This window comes from Salvia miltiorrhiza, chromosome 2, assembly GCF_028751815.1.
Source record: "Salvia miltiorrhiza cultivar Shanhuang (shh) chromosome 2, IMPLAD_Smil_shh, whole genome shotgun sequence".
NCBI lineage: Eukaryota > Viridiplantae > Streptophyta > Magnoliopsida > Lamiales > Lamiaceae > Salvia > Salvia miltiorrhiza.
The window spans coordinates 59,467,643-59,487,285 of record NC_080388.1 but is presented as its reverse complement, the minus strand read 5'-3'; the positions used below and the strand labels follow the sequence as shown (position 1 = coordinate 59,487,285).

At 35.8% G+C, this 19,643-nt stretch overlaps 3 protein-coding genes across 3 annotated transcripts; all 3 read left to right on the top strand.

Annotated features, from left to right (window-relative positions):
• The first annotated feature begins 2,861 nt into the window (after positions 1-2,861).
• LOC131010727 (uncharacterized) lies at positions 2,862-3,825 on the top strand. The gene has a single exon (XM_057938389.1). It carries the CDS (start codon positions 3,284-3,286, stop codon positions 3,662-3,664), a length of 381 nt encoding a protein of 126 aa, XP_057794372.1. The 5' UTR covers positions 2,862-3,283; the 3' UTR covers positions 3,665-3,825.
• Positions 3,826-11,434: 7,609 nt separating this feature from the next.
• On the top strand, positions 11,435-12,881 carry LOC131009814 (uncharacterized). The gene is made up of 2 exons (XM_057937221.1): positions 11,435-12,244; positions 12,327-12,881. Exons 1-2 carry the CDS (start codon positions 11,435-11,437, stop codon positions 12,879-12,881), a joined length of 1,365 nt encoding a protein of 454 aa, XP_057793204.1.
• A 3,072-nt stretch (positions 12,882-15,953) lies between these two features.
• Positions 15,954-18,579, top strand: LOC131010726 (uncharacterized). Its single transcript, XM_057938388.1, has 3 exons — positions 15,954-16,529; positions 17,297-17,635; positions 17,714-18,579. The coding sequence occupies exons 1-3, from the start codon at positions 16,119-16,121 to the stop codon at positions 18,323-18,325; spliced, it is 1,362 nt and encodes a 453-aa protein (XP_057794371.1). The 5' UTR covers positions 15,954-16,118; the 3' UTR covers positions 18,326-18,579.
• Positions 18,580-19,643: the final 1,064 nt, after the last annotated feature.

Genomic DNA, 19,643 nt, shown 5'->3' with positions numbered 1-19,643 from the left:
TTATTTCTCTCACTTAACCTAATCAATTTTTTTTATATATAATAAATTAAGATATTATTATGATGATTAGTACAACAAAAAAGAGGTACTGTTATAAAATCATTTGCCCTTGGAACCGAAACAAAATCCACATGCAATGAAAGTACATCTATTAAATAACGTGAAGAAAAATACGCCTGTATATTGATGATTTTACGGCTGATTTTCAGACCTCATTTAATTTGTGTATTATTCCACTACTTGTATCCACTTAATTGTTAAAAATGACCGTAGTGTTTAAGTATTATATTTGCAGAATTTGAAAATGAGGATTATAGCTTTCATTTTTTATATTTGTACTCCTATTTTGGGCCATGACGGAAACTATAATCATCATTTTGATGTGTTAAATAGGAGTGTAAATGTAAAAAAATGGCAGCTATAGTCCTCATTCAAATTTCATAACATATAGTCCTCTTTCTAAAAATACTGAAAGTTACGGTCCTATTTTATCAATTAGTTCTCTTATAGTATAAGTTTGTGGGGGGGAGGGGGGGGGGGGGGAGAAAAGAGTAGATTTTATTAGGTTGAGTGAAAAACTTGTTGATGACTCATGAGTTTATATAATTTGAAACACAAACGTCAGTTTTTATCGATATATATGTTTAAAATGTTTCAGTTACAACCATTTTTTTGTTTGTAATAGTTTAAATTTTCTCCAATTTAGTTTGTCCAATATTGTTATGAGGAAACAACACAATTGTCGAGAATTGAAATGTGGTGTCACTATTGAGACTACGTTAAAAATCGTGATACAACTAAGTGCAAAGATTGTGATTTTCATAGCACTACTACTTTAAAAAAATGACTTGATTATATCGTTTCTTTACTATACAAGATGAACAATAACAAAAATTTTAGTAATTAATACCAATAGGAGGAGGACGAAAGTGAGCATATTTTGGGATAAATATATTGCATAGACGTCGCAGATCTCAATTATACGTCTCAATAATTTAAATTGTGAGATGCTGTTTTGAGGTACAATGATATTGTTGGTGATAAAAGGTCACCAACGTATCTTACATGATTTTGTTGTTGATGATGATGATTATGATATACTTCATCCGTCCATCAAAAATATGCCACTTTACTTTCGGCACGGGTTTTAATAAAAATGTGAGTGAAGTTGGTAGTGGAGTAAAGGTCCCACTTTAAATGTGAGTGGAATGGTATGGACCCTATACTACTAAAAATGGATGTGGCATATTTTTTGTGGACGGACGAAAAATAAAATTGTGGCATATTTTTGGTGGACGGAGGGAGTATATAGTAATTTCATTTTTCAAGGACGTACTATATATGTTTATGTCAACTTTCTGTGGACACCACCAACATCTACACATGAAATGTTAGGAATTTTTTGGCTTTCTCAATTGAGGGGGTGTTTGGTTGAGCTTATAAAGCTCTTTTAAATAATTTATAAGTTGTTTAGAATCTTATAAACTCTTTTAAGATGTTTGACAAAATAAACTTTTAAACAGTTTATAAATTTTAAAAATAAGCTCTCAAAACTTATAAGCTCTCCAAAAATTAAGTTCATATATCCCAATTGATTTTTTCATTATTTTATATGCAATAATTATTTTATAAATATTATTCTAGTATAATTTACTATTTTCAGTATATATCATTTCTAGTTCACATCTTTTCGATTTTCTCTATCTAACAAATATTTTCTATCTCTAACTTATAAGCTCAATTATTCAAACACTTTGACAATTAAAAAGCTTTTTAAAAATTACATCTTAAAAACTTTTAAAACATCTTATAAGTTGTTGGAACTTATAAGCTTTTTAAAATAAACTTAGCCAATATGATTATGTATTTTTTATATGTGCGTCACCTAATTATTATTATTATTATTATTTTGGAGAGAAGGGGAGCGGTGAAGTTTGAATCTAATTATTAATTATTAATTAACTAAAAAATGTGTAGAAACAATGACTCCTGCGATGTGGCCAATCGATAATTATCGGCTCTAACAACGATTACGTGACAGATTATTTATATTATCATTTACCTTTTTCTTAAGATATAATGATGATCCTGTGTAAAAAAAAAATTAGTTAAAGATTTTATTTTACAAAGCCCTTTTACTTAATTATAACTGTTTTTGCGATTTTATTCTTAATTTTGACATTCTATCTTGTTGATACACTTGAACAATTTTGCTTTCAAAACGAGAAGTGTGTGCAAGCATGCACATGAGATGTTGGGTAAACTTTAGAAAAATATGAATCTTTTAAAAAAGCGTGATTCTATTCATAATCCCTATTTTATTTTTTATAGTTTCATATTTAGATATAAGATAAATTTCTAATTATTATTTTAGATAATGGCTATAAAGACTAAAATAGGGGCTATGAATTGAATTAAAGGTGCGTTTATTTTGAGGGATAAATTTATTATAGAAAAATGAGGGATAACAAAAATGTATAACTTTAAATGCCTCCTTTTTCCCTTTTATTTTATACAAAAGATAAGTTCACCATTTTCCTTCCTTATTTTCACTTCAAGAAGGATAATATTATCCCTCCAAGAAGTGAAAATAAGAAAGAAAAAATGGTGAACTTCTCTTTTATATAAAATATAGAAAGTAAATAAGATATTTAAAAGGATAAATTTTTGTTAACCCTCATTTTCTCATGATAAATTTATTCGGTAAACATATCCTAAAAAACCTTCCATGATTGGTTCAATAATAGTAACATTTGGGGTTATTATATGGGCCTTGAGCCCAATGAGGAAACTAAAACTAGAAGCCCATGGGTTTGCTTTATAATAAATAAATAAATAAAAGGTGATTCTAAACACAACCCTCAATTTATTTATTGTAATAAGTAATGAATATTAAATCAAAAATAAAAGAAAAATTAGTAATAGTGTCTACAATTAATATTAGTATAATTAATATTTACTTAAATAAAAATATTATTTTAATATTTGTCTCTAATTTCTACTAGTATCAATTTGATAAATGTTTTACAGTTTTAGATAGGCCAGTGCCAAATTCAATTTAGATCTCCTCAAAAAATTCAATTAAATTTAATGCTCCTATCCTCTCGTGTTTCACCTCCAAGTTTCAAGTCAGATTCAAAATTCAACAATTTTAATTTCACAAGATTGATCTAGAATGGCGGAAATTTCAACCCTTACGCGCTATTAGATCTTCTCTCTTCCTCAAATACATAAACCTCAGCCCACCACCACCGCCTCCAAATTCAATCAAAACATAAATATAATGGCAACGATCTACTGCTGCAGAGAGTGCGGCGCGAATCTGAACCTCCAGCCGGCCGACCTCTTCTCGGCGGACTTCTACTTCGAGGCCGGCAACAAGAACACCCTGTCCTTCGCCGCCGTGGATTCGTCCAAGTTCCGATTCGAGAAGGAGGACAAGATCCGCCCCTTTTTCGAGACGCTTAATTATTGGGGGATCCAGAGGAAGCGCACCAAGATCAAGTGCAATAGCTGCGGGAAGCTGGTCGGCTACATCTACGACGACGGCCCTCCGTTGACCAACGGCATCGGCCAATTCGGCTTCGGGCCGAGCCAGGCTATTCCTAGAAACCCTAGGTATAGGTTCAAGAATAAAGCTTTGCTCGTTACTTCTCAGACTTGATGATTTCTCTACTGTAAATGCCTCTTCTTTTTTCTTTTTTTTTTTTTTTTGGTAGATTTTTTACTTTTAGTTACACGTGTGCGATCATATGTACATGCGTATGTAAATCTCAAGAACTGATATCTTTGTTCAGGTAATTTCAATTTATAGTTTTAATTTAATTTTTTTTTTTATATGTGTGAGTTTGTGAAATTATTTGATTCTATTTGGGAATTTTGAGAATTAATGATGCAAATGGTGGGTGTCGGCGGCAATGATGCAGGGCGACGCTGCTTGTGCAGCGGCGTCAGCTTGTCTCTGGCCGTCTAGGTAGCAACGCTGCTGAGGGAGCTGGGCCCGCTGGGGGAGTAATTTTTATAAAATAAAATTCAGATGTTCAAATTTTAAATCATTTCTATGTTAAAATAACAAAAGGACATTTTGATAAGAGTGCGTAGTATCAGGAGCGGATCCAGAATTTATCGATAGCGAGGCTAAACTTGCCAAAGCATTGAAGCTGAAGGTAGCCTTGGAACTTGCTAAAACATTGAAGCTGAAGGTATTGCACCAGGGTTCCTGGGCAATAGCTTTCGAGCCAAATTTTTGGATAATTCGTACAGTTTATTTTTATTTTTAAGATTTTGAATGGACTTAGGATTCGAATTCGATTACCGGTTAATTATTTTTTTTATTCATTCAATAACATATACATTGAAAGGATATAAAAAATCACTTCTATATATTTTTTTGAAAATTGCACTAGGCTAAGAGTTGAACTGTGTAGATATTAGGCTAAATATATTTAATATATATATGACGAAATTTTGGACTTGCACTGGGCTCTAGCCCAATGCAGCTCCTATGAAGATCCGCTTCTAGTGCGTATAACCTTTTTTTATTTTAATAAAATGATTTTTTTAACTTTTTTATTTTAAATAAAATGATTATTTTTTTTTACCTCATAAAAATATTCTCAATTGGTTAGAATTCGTGTTGACAACAAAAACTTAGAACAAATAAATATAGAACAACAACTCTCTTTTTAAACACTATTTATACATAAGAATTCTTCGTACTATTGAAATAGAGAATAACATAATGCTAACCTATAGGCAAGATTAATGGCTTCTTTTTTAAGTATGAACATTCACACATTTCATTCATAACACGCTTGATTATTATACTAAAGATGGTTTGGTTTAACTTGAAAGGTGCCTTGTTCAATTGAGTTCAATCAAAATAACAGAATTGAATTTTGACGAGACGTGCATTCATATCGTATTATTTTTCATATATTTATAAGTTTTAGCAGATTTAGAAATCAAAATATGCACAAACATCATAAAAAAAACTTGTGCGGGGTAATTAGTTTTATTTAAGTGTTAATAAGCAAAATTGTCCGTTTGTTAAGTGTAAAATTCAAACTGATTCTCTTGACTCGGCTGATGATCGATATTCATTCATTTAACAATTCTATATATTGTGTTTTGATGGTGATTGTCTTCACCTGGCTGCTGATAGATCTTCATTGCTTTAATACCACAAAACTCCCCTCACAACTCTATAAAGCTTTGCTCACATTTAAATTGTTCCTTTCTTTGGTTGGTTGGGCTTAGGGTGTGTATTCGATTTATTTTTTTGCTAAAATTCAACCAAAATCAGATTTATATTTAGCTATAAAAAAAATATCAAAATGAACCAAATTAATTGAAATTTTAAGAATTAAAACTGAATCAAATCGAAAAAAAGAAAAAAAAATTATATTCCAAAATTTGATTGTAAAATTCAAATTTACAAATATAAATTTGTGTTTACCGAATCTAGATAACATAAATTGGGAATTGGGGTTTAAGTGAGTGAAGTGTCATTTTCCCTTCATCCTTGTGTTTATTTGAGTAATTTGTGAGAAAGGAATGTTGTTTTGTAAGCTGAGTATCAAGTGTTGCGTATTTTGGGCTCTCATGTATGGAAATTGAAGCCCAAATATGTTTCCCGGGGTCGGGCTATTAATATGGACCCATTTAAAATATTGAGACAATATTAGCGATCTTTATGTTTGAAGACGAACAAAATGCAGCTCATTGTCTAGTGATGGAAATGGATTTTTTTTTTTTTTGAGAATTGTGATGGAAACTGATATTAAGAGAACATTTATACATTGTAAACGAACAAGAAGCTTTATATGCACCGCTAAATTGAGAATTTTATTGAAAAAAAGAAAAAAAAAATTAGTAACTCATTGATAGCACAGAGAAGATAATCTGTAAAAGCCGAGAAAAACGCCGGTAAAAGAAAAAGAGTACCCATCTATTACAAAAAGTAAGAAAACAAAAACAACGAACGAGAAAAAGAGCAGCCGTAAAAACAGCTAACTTTAAGAATAAAAGAACCACCAAAGAAACAAGACCAATTCAAAACAAGATTTTAACGTACCAAAAATCTGAAAAAAATTCAAACCAATCACTCCTAGTCTAAACAAAACAATCGAAGGAACACAGCCAAACTCCAACACACGATGATTATATCTGGAATGGCAAAATCCCACTATTCATCCATTTTTTTTGATAAATTACATAAGTAAATAAATAAATTTTTAAGAGCGCGCGACGAAGGACTCAAACCAGAGACCTCAGATTTTAAACATTAACTTTCTACCGCTAGGTCAATATACGCACACATTAAGAAGCATGAGTGCCTTCAACGCCGTAAAAATCGGCTTAGTAAAATCTAAATTACATTTACTTTTATGCTTTAATTACGTAAAGGTATACACATAATTTACCAAAATCAAATTACTGAATAACCGAAAAAAAAAATTGTTACCGAGAAGGTTCAACACTTAAATATTATGTCACGTCTCGCAGGTGAACACAACACCATGTCCCACTTAACTTAAATATGATGATCAAAATTCAATTTCTAATAGTTAATCTACGAAGGGACGTACTTCTATCGTCAATCCAATCCAAATTTCCTAAGCCAACATTAACAACTGTTACTGCACCAACACGATTACACGACTAATCAAACACCTAAGTCAATTTATAATTTCAATTCCAAAATTCCTAGGCTGCTTTCTACTTTCTATCCCTACTAAACGGAGCCGATCACTTCCCATCAATAGTATTTTGTCCGGTTTAAATTGAAATGGGAAAATATACTTTAATATTTAAACTATTGGCATTTATGAAAAAATTATGAACTATATATGCATAATTATAATTAAATACTATCTGAATTATTGACATTTGAAAAACTATATCTCAGAGTATATATAGCTAGATTGCAATTATATGCCCAAAATACCACGAGACTTATAAAAATACCCCAATAAGGTTTGGTCAAGAAAATATTACATAGCTCTTCAGATGCTCACATGGACTTTGGCACATATATTTCAAAATTGAGCTAACATCAAAGAGACACCATTTTCTGTCTAAAATTAAAAGGAAAAATACTACTAATAATTTCTGATGAGCACTGTGATCTTTCCGTAATCAAAATTTAAATTTCAGAACATTTTTGTTAATTTTGTGATATATATATTGAATATTTAATTTATATAAGACATTTTCGTTAAAAGATCAATAGTTCATTACTCAATTATAATTATAAATAGTTTGGGACATTCTTGTTAAAAGGCCAATAATTTGAATAACTTTAAATTTTCAAACAAGAAGACAAAAAAGACTATTGAAGCATAGATTTAGAGAAAACAAGTGTAAATTATACCCCCGCCATCCGCGGCATCAACTATCTCACCGCCCGACATGATTTTCTCACATACTACTTATATTCTAATTGATTTTCATTATTTAATCTTACAACTAGCATTATATGACTATTATTTATTTATTGTCAAACACGAATTTCGTAGTCGATAAATAAACCTTTAGTCGAAATGGTGTGAAGAAACTCGTATTCCTTATAATTACCACCAAAGTCAGTTTGGAGTTTGACTAATTTTACATCACGATTAGTTAGGTAGTGTCAAGTGTGTTTCATTTCAAATAAATCATGAATTTTAAAAATTAGCTTCCTAAGATTTAAAATAAAATATGGATACTTTGGTCAATCAAGCATAACTCAAATTGCAAAAGTGAGACATTCAAAGACTCTCTTCTGTGAGAAATCTTAGATTCACCTATGTATAGTTTAGAGGTTCCTCATGTGTGCGGGTGACTTATTTGATTGTGTAATAAATACCTCTTGTATTTTTTTTAAATATGGGTACTTTTCGTGAGCACTACTAATGTTTATTATGCATTACTCTTATTCCTTTTATTATGTATATATTTTTAGTTCCAGTGCATAAAAATTACTCTATTCGTCCACAAAAAATTGTCATAATCTATTTTTAGTAATAATTTGTAGGTTCATTTCTCCACTCAATAAATAAACAACACATTTTTTCTTAAAATCTGTGTCTCCCTTCCTTAAGACAATATTTAGTGGACGGAGGGAGTATTATTATCATCATTAGTTAAATAAATTAATACATATTTCAATTTATTTATTTTCTACTTAACTTCAAACAAATAAATAAAAGGAAACATATCAAGAATAAATCAAATAAAATTAAGACCACCTAATTGTACATTGTCACCATAGGAGTTCAAGAGTCAAATAGATATGAGCAATGGTGTGTAATTCATTGAGAAGACGTTTCTTTTTTAATTAATAGAAATTTTGAGTCACCATCGAAAAAAAAATGGAAAACTATTAAGGGTATTCTCAATTAATTTATCATGAAAAAATAAAAAATAACAAAATTTTATTTCTTTAAATGCCCCATTTCCCCCCCTCATTTTCTATAAAAGTGAATATCACAATTTTTTATTCATTCTTTTCACAAAAAGGAATGATATTATCCCTTCAATTTTTTGTTTATTATCCTTTCTTAAAGTGGAAAAAGGTTAATGAAAAATGGTGAGATTCTTCTTTATAAAAAATGAAGAAAAATAAATATAAGATTTAAAGGGATAATTTTTTATTATCCCTCTTTATCCCATTATAAATTTATCAATAAAAGAGAATACACCCTAATATTCCTTAATAATAAAAAAATTTAGTTATTATAGTATGACTGTAAACCGAGTAATAGATTCTCAACGCTCGGTAAAATCATCAAAATATAATACTCCCCACATTCCATCTATCTTGAGACAATTTCTATTTTGGACGTCTCATCTATCTTGAGACATTTGCTTATTTAACAAAAGTTTTACACTTTATTTATCTTTTTGTATTTTTCACTTACCACATCTAACATGCTAAACTTGTGTTCAAAATTTCGTGTCTAAATTTTTTTATCCCAAGATAGATAATGGGGAGAGGGTAATTGGTCATTGAATTAAGTGTTAATGCCTTCTGTAAACGACTCAATCGATGTAAATAATAATTCAATAACATAACTAACTTGTCCAATTTGTATCAAATTTGGCCGTTTTTTATTGTTAGAAATAGAAGGCGCAATATAATGGAATAATGAGTTGGATATTGAAGCGAGCATGTGATCTTGCTCCGTTTTTCCTCTTTGGCATTTAACCATCTAACTTGATTCTTTTTTGAGAATCTCAATCTTCATTGGAGCGGTTGACCTTGACTTTAGTCTTTTTCATTTATTATTTTAATTTATTTTCTCTCCTTTTCTTTTTAACCCCCAATTGGCATGCAGTGAGCTTGGACATTTACTATAGATGGTAAAATGCAATATGTTGATAAGATATTTATTCTCCAGTTAATAAGTTAAAGTTTGAGTCTTCAAAAGAATTAGTGTGTGAGTACTTTTCAAAATAGAAAAAGAAAAAAGAATTAGTGTGTGAGTGTTTATTTTTTCTTTAGTAATTAAAATTTAAAAGAAAATTAAATTTATCCATTATCTTGGAAAATATTTTGTGATTTATGTTACCTTTCTCATTAAATGGATAACTGAATCCAATGAATTCTTCATTAAGTATGTACAAACCGTGACTAGTGAAAACGTACGAAGCTTAAATAAAATCCTTGGGCCCGACATGATGTGAAGATGTCAACCTTCATCATTTGAGACTTAACGATCAATTTAAGTAATTAAATGTATGACTTTTGTTGACAATATTTAAAAATGCAAATACTCCCTCCGTCCCACGAATCTTGACACGTTTGGTTTCGGCACGAGAATTAAGGAGTTGTAGATTAGTAGTATTTGTTTTAAGTGTATAGGTAATAAAGTATAAAAGTAAAGTAGAAGAGAGAAAGTAAAGTATGAGAGAAAATGTAATTAAGAGTCCTTATTTTTGGACTAATTATTACCTTATTTGAAAATGTGTCAAGATTCGTGGGATGACCCAAAAAGAAATACGTGTCAAGATTCGTGGGACGGAGATAGTACACGTTTGTGTATTCTTTGGGATTCATTACACTCCAATTTTTAAATATTTTTAGTAAGTAATAATATTAATCATGATTCATACATAATTTTCTCTTGTAATTTTATACATATTCAAGTAATAAAAATAATAATCAAACACGATAAAATACAAAAAAATTATAGGATAAAGAATTTAAACTTATGTATACTAAATACACACAAATGGGTGATATGCTTTATCAATAATCATGATAGTGCTTTATGGCATCGGCATCATATAAAGCACAAGATTAATGTAATATTATAATTATAATATGACGGCAAAGCGTAAGTTAATTGATAAGATATTTCTTTTCTAAATAGGTTGGATGTTCAAACAATGTAATGATGTCTGAGTGTTTGAGTTGTAATCCGAAAAAATTATAATTAAATTTTTTTAAGTGTCATGTGAGAATGACAAATTTGATCCTGGATTAACTAATCTAATACTAGTAATAAATATTGTTTGGAATATACTCCCTCCCCGTCCATGAAAAAACTTCATAGGAGAGAGTGGCACGGGTTTTAAGAAAAAATATTATTAAGTGTATTGAGAGTGGATAAAAGATAGTTGAGTGTATTGAGAGCGGTGAAAAAGTGTTATAATTAATATTGAGAGTTGTGAAAAGTGAAAAATAAGAAGATTATAAGTGGTGTGGTATAGTCTAAAAATAGGTAGGATGTTTTTTTGTGGACGTCCAAAAAAGGAAAGATAGGTAGTTCTTTCGTGGACAGAGGGAATATATAATATTTTTCTTGACCAGGAATGCATATAATAATTAATATTATACTACGAGTGAGTAGAAATAAGATTATTAGTATATTACTCCCTCCGTCCATGATTTAAAGCCCCACTTTAGTGTGGGCACGGAGACTAAGAAAGCTGAAAAAGGTGATGCGGATGAAAGAAAAGGGTAGTGGTTAAATGATTAGATTACTTTTACTAATTTGTGATTAGGAGATTGCTTTTAATTTTTGGATTTATTTTTATAAGCATTTGTAATTTATTTTACTTATTTTTTCTTTTATAGGTTTTCTATTTTTTTTATTCTTCCTTCATTTCAAATTTATTTTAACTTTGAATTCCTTACTTGTACAAACAGCAAGAACTTCGATTTTTTTGTTTTTTTCTTAATCTGCTTTTTTTTCTTTTACAAGTTGGCAGCTTTATCAAATTTTAAATAACTAAAAAACCAAATGGAATGAAATCAGCAAATTAAAAGCTGTAGTAAAAAAGGAGGGAATAGAATATTTCATTGAAGAAACCAAGAAAGAGTACAGCGGTCCCTCCAAAAATTAGGAGGGAAAATTGACCCCACCATAAACTCTAAAATCCCTATAAATACCACTTTAACTTCACAATGCATTCATTTCTCACCTACTACAAGTAAATCACTAAAATGGCCATTGAATGCCCTAAAATCCAAGATGATGACATAAACAAAATAGCACAGTGGCTGCTTGAACATAGCACTGGAGGCAAGCTTGAATATGGTGCAAAAAAGGAGGCAGCCCTCCTCTTCAAAGTGAATTTGAAGACCATTTGGAGGATATGGAGCCAAGTATTACATCAGCGAGCTTGTGGCGTACCTGTCCAGGTAAAGTCCATTAGAAAAGGCATCTCATACAAAAACAAGAAGAGTATTGATGTTGAAAAAGTGAAGAATCTTTCTGTGCTTCAAAGATCATCAATGAGAATCATGTCTACAAACCTAGGTGTGTCTAAGTCTTTGATTCACAAGTGGGTAAAGGAGAAAAAACTGAAACCACATACAAATGCTATAAAACCATTTCTTACCCCACAAAATAGGCTGTCAAGGCTTAGTTGGAGCCTAAAACAGCTTAGTTCAATAAGTGAGGGTGGTTTTATAAAGTTCCAAAGTATGTACAACACCATTCACATCGATGAGAAATGGTTTTACCTTACCAAAATTAAAGATAGGTATTACCTCATGCCGGATGAAGAGGAACCGTATAGGACATGCAAATCAAAGAGGTACATTGACAAGATTATGTTTATGTGTGCTGTAGCACGACCTATATTTGACATAGATGGCACAATACTCTTTGATGGAAAGTTTGGCATATTTCCTTTCACAACCATAGAACCAGCTCAAAGGAATTCAAAAAACAGAAGCAAAGGAACCTTGGAAGTGAAGCCAATTGCAGCCATTACAAAAGAAGTCATGAAAGCTTGCCTTATTAAAGAGGTAAGGTGTTACAGTTTTTATGTAATTAATGAATGCTATCAGAATCTATAACAGAATCATCATTTAGCCCCTTTTTTGACAGATGGTTCCAATCTTTAAAGCTAAGTGGCCATTGGCAGCAAACAAGCACATTTTTATCCAACAAGATAATGCCAAACCCCACATAAAACCTGATGATCCAGACTTTCTAGCGGTTGCAAATACTGATGGATTTAAAATCCAACTAGTATGCCAGCCAGCTAATTCGCCGGATACAAATGTGAATGATCTAGGCTTTTTCCGAGCTATACAGACATTGAAAGATCAGAAACCAGCAAGTAATGTGGAGGAGTTACTAAAGAATGTGAAAGATGCCTATGACGAATACCCACCAGAGAAGCTAAATCACGTGTTCCTCACTTTGCAAAGTTGCTATCACGAAATAATCAAGGCAAAGGGTGGGAATAACTACAAAATTCCTCACATGAACAAAGACAGACTCACAAGACTCGGATTGCTACCAGACTGTATTCAGGTTGAAGAAGCACTTGTGAGGGAAAGTTTAGAGTTCCTAGAGTTGGAAGCAAGTGAAGAAGGTGAAATTTACAACCTTGGAGATGTCATAGAAGGGCTGCATCAAGTGGGTATTACTGAGTAGTTACTATAGAGTAGTGCAGGGTTTACAGATACAAACACATGAACAATCTTTTGATGTGTTTGCAATGTAAATCAGTTTTTGTAAGCATAATTGTCTCTGCAAAATTTAGCATCATTGACTATCAGTTTTTGTTTAAATTCAACCTCCAAAAACAAGTGATGGCTGAATTAAAACAAACCCTCAGACTATAAAAGTCATCATAGGGACAGCTTACAGTTGGATCAAGTTTAGTACACACTGTTCTAACCCTAGGATATTAAGAAACTCCTCACAGGGCAACAAATATACACAATTGGCACCACAGATACACAATTGGCACCACAGATACACCATTGGCATCATAGATACACAATTGGCACCACAGATACACAATTGCACCACAGATACACCATTGGCATCATAGATACACCATTGGCATCATAGATACACAATTGGCACCACAGATACACCAAATGCATGAAACAACAGATAAGGCATCACCAGCCATCCCCACAATGCACATCAAATAAGAATAACAGATAAGGCATCACCAGCCATCCCCACAATGCACAGCAAATACAAATCACAGAAGGCATCACCAGCCATTTCCCACCAAAGAACTATAAACGGAATCAATGAACGAAATCACCTGATTCGTCTAAAAGCTTCTCTCAAGTCAAAGGTTCGCTTGGCCTTCTCCCTATCGCGTTTGAAGGATTCTCTCAGGTCGGAGATTCGTTTGGCCTTTTCCCTCTCTCGTCTGACAGATTCAGAGATAGGGAAGCTCTCAGATTTGTATTCCGGCGATTCAGAGAGAGGGAGGCGCGCCGCTTCGGTTTTCGGCAGCAACCATTGCGCCGCTTCATATTCCGGCTGCATCGCCTCCGATCCAGGGAGAGGGAGCAACCACGATACTTCTGAGCGATCGAAAGCCGCCGCTTCGCATTCCGGCGGCAACGGCTCCGATTCAGAGAGAGGGAGGCGCGCCGCTTCGGTTTCCGGCAGCAACCATGGCGCCGCTTCATATTCCGACTGCATCGCCTCCGATCCAGAGAGAGGGAGCAACCACGGCACTTCTAAGCGATCGAAAGCCGCCGCTTCGCATTCCGGCGGCAACGGCTCCGATTCAGAGAGAGGGAGGCGCGCCGCTTCGGTTTCCGGCAGCAACCATGGCGCCGCTTCATATTCCGGCTGCATCGCCTCCGATCCAGAGAGAGGGAGCAACCACGACACTTCTAAGCGATCGAAAGCCGCCGCTTCGCATTTTGGCGGCAACGGCTCCGACACACATAGATCGAAGGTGGTGAAGTCCGTTTCAGACACAACCGACACCGATTGAGAGAGATCGAAGGCCGACATTTGGGTTTCCGGCACAATCGACTCCATTTCTGGTGGAGAACAAAACCAAGTGACATAGTGTAGCACAATACCCTCCATCGAAGATGAAGGGCAATTAGTCTTTGAGAGATTCATCGAGTAACAGAGAAAGGAACACAAGACAGAGGAATTAATTTTGAGAGGCAGACGAAGAGAGAGAGACTATAGATCTAGGGTTTCTTCTAGAGAGAGGAAGACAAAGAGAGAGCCGATACAGATCTAGGGTTTCTAGATCGTATGGAATTCTCTAGAATAACATAAATGAAGTGCCCGATTTTTGGTTTATTTAATTAGTTAGTGTTAGTGAATTAATTAAGGAAATAATTAAGTGGGTTAAAAAATGAGGAGGAATAATTAATGGCAAAGGGTAGTAATTTTAAATAGCAAGGGAGGGTAAAAGGGTATAAAAAGCAGAATGGGGCTTTAAATTGTGGACAAATTTTTAAGGGCAAGTAGGGCTTTAAATTGTGGACGGAGGGAGTACTATTTACTACTCCCTCCGTCCCGTTAATCAAGTCCCCTTTCTTTTGGGCACGGGTATTTAGGAGACTAAAATTAAGAGTTAGATGATATATTTGAAAAAGTTAATGCTACTTTAATTAAGGGTCTCAGGCTCATTAACACTGCCGCACCACCGCCTGTGCACTGCCACGCCACCGCCTGTGCACCACCGCACCACCACAATTTCTGAACCACACCACCGGACCATCGTAGCCGCCAGAACAGTGAACGGAAATTAAAACACCACCACAGAGAAATCAAAAAAATGGAAACCTTTCAATTTCTGAAATTAAAACAACAAAAATAACTGAAAGGGTGGAGGCGAGCCCTAATCGTTTTGGGCGAAACAACCAAAAATGGAAATCTTTCAATTTCCTCTCTGCAAGAAGATGGTGGCGAAGGCGCGAGGCGCCGGAGGTGCCAGGCGGTAGAAGGAGGCGGAGGGCAGCGGCTGTTGCGGCAGAGGCGGCGTTGGAGCCAACGGAGGCGCGAGGTGGCGGAGGCGTTGGAGGCGGAGCAGGAGGAAGGTAGGGCTTAGATCTCGATTTACAGAGAGGGAAGGGCTTAGATCTCGGTGAAACCCTAGATCCCTAAATCTGCCCCTCAAGCTTTGATTTCCGACGTCCGCACCGCCGTTCCTCTCTCCGCGAATCGCCGCTGCTGTGCTCGATTTCCGGCGAGGCAGCAGGAGCTTCACCTTCGTCGCTTCCCCTCGGCTAGAGAGAGAGAGAGAGCAGAGGGTGGGGATGAAATTGGGTGTTGAGATGGAGAGGGCGACGAGGCCGACGAATAGCCGTGAGTGTCGCCGACGGCGGAGGAGGGAGGCGCGGTGGAGGCGCCGGAGACGAGATTCGCAGAGGAGAGAGAGAGAGGGGGAAGGGGGGAGGTGGTAGAGAGAGAGAGAGAGAGACGAATAGTGTGTGAGGTAGATGGGGGGGATTAAAATGAATTCATAATTAATTAGAGATTAGTTCCCTTAAAATTTACCCAAAAAGGAAAGGGGACTAGTTACATGGGACGGCTCAAAAAGAAATAGGGGACTTGAATATTGGGACGGAGGGAGTACTAAAGAATGAAGCAATAAAAAAAATATGCATAGAAATAAGCATTCCCATTAGTCATTAGATTGGAATTTACAAAAATAGATAAAACAAAAGGAAAGAAGGAAAAAAAAGACAGTAGTTAGTGGTTACTCTGTTTCTCACTCTCTGAGTTGGACACTGTATATAAAGAGCGAAACAAAAAAGAAAAATGCTCTGCTTCTTCCAAACGTCATTCTCTCTCCTTTTCCACTTTCTCTCTCCTCCCTTTTGCTAAGTATACATACATTACATACTAGCAGCAGCGGCGCTGTGTAATTCGCCTCGCATTGCTGCCAACATGGAGCGAAAGCAGGGGTTTTTCTCAGCTCTCAAGGAGGAGGTGGTTCGCGGGCTCTCGCCGGCGCGGTCGAGGAGTGGCCGGAGCCAGTCGCCGTCCGCTTCGGGCCTGCTCCGTCGGAGGAGAGGCAGCAGCCTGGGCCCGCCAGATATATACATGATGAGATCGGGCAGTTTCAGGCCCGGGGTTGAGGCCCTCTCGCCCTTGAGGGAGGGCCCGGATCCAAGCGGCCCGGATTCTTCCGACCCGAAGAGCGAGAGGTGGGCCCATTGGCTCTGCCGCGCCCCTTCCGTCTCCACCGCCGGCTCCGATCTGCGGCTGCTTCTCGGCGTTTTGGGTGCGCCGCTCGGCCCCGTGCACGTTACCAACAACGAACCTCTGCCTCACCTCTGCATCAAAGATACCCCCATTGTTAGTCTCTCTCTCTCTGCCTATGTTTTTGGATTTTTGCTGTTTTCAAATCACTCTAATTTGTCTTCATGTTTAACTCCACTCGCTATCTATCAAACTCATTTTCTTCAAATTCTTCATTTGCTGAATTTATTTTCGCTATAATTGGTTTTAAAATAAGTTAATTTTCATACGTGATTTTGTGACTCCACAAGTAGGAGTATCTTTTTTTAGATACAGTTTACCTATATTATCCTCCGTCCCATGAAATTTGGTGCCTATATTTTAAGTTTTATGTTTTTGGAATGTTCCAAATTATGGTTCACTTTCTTAATCTGAATTATCTTAAAATAAAACGAGACTATTTTAAAGGAACTAGAGAATACAAAGAATTCTAGCTACCAATAAAATGGAAATACAACTTAAATTGGTGAGACTTGAACCAAAACGTTTTTTTTTAGTAAAGAGGAACTTTTGCAACTCAATTTTACCATTTGTACTAGATCTCATCCATGACTCCACAATTGCCCATGTATATTTACTTTTGTGCAATTTTATGGTACATCCAAAACTTCACTAAATGTAACAAGCAATTTACTAATGTGTAGGTGAATATTCGCATCCATTAATGAGGCCAATAAAAAAAAAGTAGTAGAAAATAAATGGTGTTTAATTTGAGGAGTGAGACACATTCGTTGGGTTGGTAGACAGCTAGTTTGTTGATGAATGAATGAAGATGAAGAGCACATGGTGGTGGCCCAATATATAATGTCGTTTTATGAATGCAGGAATGTTCGTCGGCGCAGTACATATTACAGCAGTATCTGGCGGCATCCGGCGGTCAGAAGGTGCAGAGCTCAGTTCAGAATGCTTATGCAATGGGGAGTGTGAAGATGGTGACCTCCGACATAGAGACGGCCACCAAGGTGTTGAAGAGCAGGAACTCGGCCGAGTCGGGGAGCTTCGTGCTGTGGCAGATGAATCCCGACATGTGGTACGTCGAGCTAGCCCTCGGAGGGAGCAAGGTCCACGCCGGCTGCAACGGGACCCTTGTGTGGCGCCACACCCCGTGGCTCGGCGCCCACGCTGCCAAAGGCCCCGTTAGGCCTCTTCGCCGTGCCCTGCAGGTGTGTGCTTTGTAATATATACGTTTCGAGTAGATGGTCGTAGTGGGATTCATTTTGAATGGGATTTTTAATTTGTAGGGGCTGGATCCAGGGACGACGGCGAGCATGTTCGTGAACGCGAGATGCACGGGGGAGAAGCAGATCAACGGCGAGGATTGCTTCACCCTGAAGCTCTGCGCGGACCCCCACACGCTCAAGGCGAGGAGCGAGGGGCCCGCGGAGATCATCAGGCACGTCTTGTTCGGCTACTTCAGCCAGAAGACGGGCCTCCTCGTGCACTTGGAGGACTCGCACTTGACGCGGATTCAGACCAATGGAGGGGACGCCGTCTACTGGGAGACCACCATCAGCTCCTTCCTCGACGACTACAAGCCCGTCGAGGGGATCATGATCGCCCACTCGGGGCGCTCCGTGGTCACCCTCTTCAGGTTCGGTGAGACGGCCATGAGCCACACCAAGACCAGGATGGAGGAGGCGTGGACCATCGAGGAGGTCGCCTTCAACGTGCCGGGGCTGTCCATGGACTGCTTCATCCCTCCTGCTGAGCTCAGGTTCACCTCCATGAGCGAGGCGTGTGACCTCCCTCAGGAGGATAGGGTGAAGAGTGCCGTGGCCGCCGCGGCTTATAGGGCCAAGGTGGCCGCGCTGGGGAGCTCCCACGACGGCATTGTGGTCAGGATGAATGTGTAGCTCAGGGCTTTCATTTCAAGGAAATTATTAGCCTAGGCAGACCAACGGAGATAAGTAGTCAAGTTGGAAAATTTAGCCAATTTGAGGAGCTTTTTGTACCATAGATTCTCTTATCTATCTTAATTTGTATATATGTTGGAAATGAGTCATTGGTTCTCTCCCTGTCTGGAGCTCCATAATTGTCAACTTTTTTCCCCCCCTATTATTTATATAAATCTAATGGCACCTGTAATACTGATTTGAATTAAACAAAATTGTATGATTGTTTAGACATTTGCCGTGTGTGTGAAAATTGGAAACTAGGAGTGGGATGATGATTAAGCGTGGTTGGGTGGTTATGATTATGGCAATGAGAGCTTCTGCAGAAAGGGAGTTTTGAGATATTGTTTAAATTTGTGAGGGAATGATGTTTAATTCCTCCCTGTATCCCAATCAACTAATTATATCTCTAATTGCGTGTATGAATATGGCTCATTAATTATTACGCTAGTGCATGACCCTTTTTATTTGTCTGGAGCTGTGCACATTAATTTTGTTATATTTTCATACTACTAAATTTCATATTTTATGCTACCAATATATTGTATTTTAACTTAAGAAAACACTATGTTTCTTCTTATCTTTTTTTTAATAATTTTTTCTGAAATATATATATATATATATATATATATATATATATATATATATATAGGAAGATGTTCTAATAAAAACCTCTGTTAAAATGAGAACTAGGAACCTAATCTTGACCTTTTAAATATTAGATCTAGTGGTTAGGATTTAGTCAACAAAAGAAACTGTGCATCTATTATATTTTACTGTGCAATTAAAAAATATGCAATTTATGCAATTGAAACTATGCATCTATGCAATCGAAATTGTGCATATGTAGTTTAATCTCAACCCTCTATTTTATTTAAATCAATGGTTTTAAATTGGTTCCTAGTTTTCATCTTAAGAGGGGTTTTTATATTAACCCTACCCTATATATATATATATATAGGGTTAGGTTTTATTGAGAAGCTCAAATGTATTGAGAAGTTGAGAAGCAATCCAATAGATGAACATGTCAATTAGTTTTTATGAACGCGGGTTTGATATGGGGTTCGATCCTTGGCGGTGGCGTATTTTTTTAAAAATTAAATAGATTCGTATGTTCGTCAGTTATATTTGATATGTTCAAAGAATTTATTGATTTGAGGTCTAATTGCCATGTTCATCAAAATGTACTGACATGTTCATTTATTAGATTGCTTCTCAACTTCTCAACACATTTGAACTTCTCAATTGAACCACTCCCTATATATATATATATATATAT

Bases quoted from the DNA above. Each gene is read 5' to 3' on its own strand.
- LOC131010727 (XM_057938389.1), top strand. From the start codon at position 3,284: ATGGCAACGATCTACTGCTGCAGAGAGTGCGGCGCGAATCTGAACCTC.
- LOC131010726 (XM_057938388.1), top strand. From the start codon at position 16,119: ATGGAGCGAAAGCAGGGGTTTTTCTCAGCTCTCAAGGAGGAGGTGGTT. The intron at 16,530-17,296 runs GTTAGTCTCTCT...TTATGAATGCAG, and splicing joins GCATCAAAGATACCCCCATT to GAATGTTCGTCGGCGCAGTA. The intron at 17,636-17,713 runs GTGTGTGCTTTG...TTTAATTTGTAG, and splicing joins CTCTTCGCCGTGCCCTGCAG to GGGCTGGATCCAGGGACGAC.
- LOC131009814 (XM_057937221.1), top strand. From the start codon at position 11,435: ATGGCCATTGAATGCCCTAAAATCCAAGATGATGACATAAACAAAATA. The intron at 12,245-12,326 runs GTAAGGTGTTAC...CTTTTTTGACAG, and splicing joins AAGCTTGCCTTATTAAAGAG to ATGGTTCCAATCTTTAAAGC.